The 262-nt window shown below is 32.1% G+C and overlaps 1 protein-coding gene across 1 annotated transcript in view; it reads left to right on the forward strand.

The window, feature by feature from the left end:
- Positions 1 to 157: 157 nt before the first annotated feature.
- The window catches only part of LOC119588298 (ctenidin-1-like), a 2,259-nt gene continuing 2,154 nt past the window's right edge, over positions 158 to 262 (forward strand). The window contains exon 1 of the mRNA XM_037936991.1: positions 158 to 178. Within this exon, the coding sequence (XP_037792919.1) occupies positions 158 to 178 (21 nt within the window). The remainder of the gene's footprint in view (positions 179 to 262) is intronic.

A 262-nucleotide genomic window follows, 5' to 3' on the forward strand; every position in this document is an offset into this window, starting at 1 on the left:
CGACAAAGAATACACGTAAAAAATATAAACACATGATTTTCTGACAAAGGAATCAGATAATTAGTATCAGTTTTATCTACAATAACAATAACAGCACGAAGACAATATATATCACGAAGTTATTGCAAAAGACGAGTCGAAAAGTTAAAAATAAAGGATGCAACCTTCAGACTCAGTGGTGGGGATATTTCTTTTCATTCCGAAACTATGTTATCTTTGTTATAAGACTGTTTACTGCTTCGATTTTTTCTCTTGTACGGTG

The sequence above is a fragment of the Penaeus monodon genome, chromosome 23, assembly GCF_015228065.2.
Source record: "Penaeus monodon isolate SGIC_2016 chromosome 23, NSTDA_Pmon_1, whole genome shotgun sequence".
Taxonomy (NCBI): Eukaryota; Metazoa; Arthropoda; class Malacostraca; order Decapoda; family Penaeidae; genus Penaeus; species Penaeus monodon.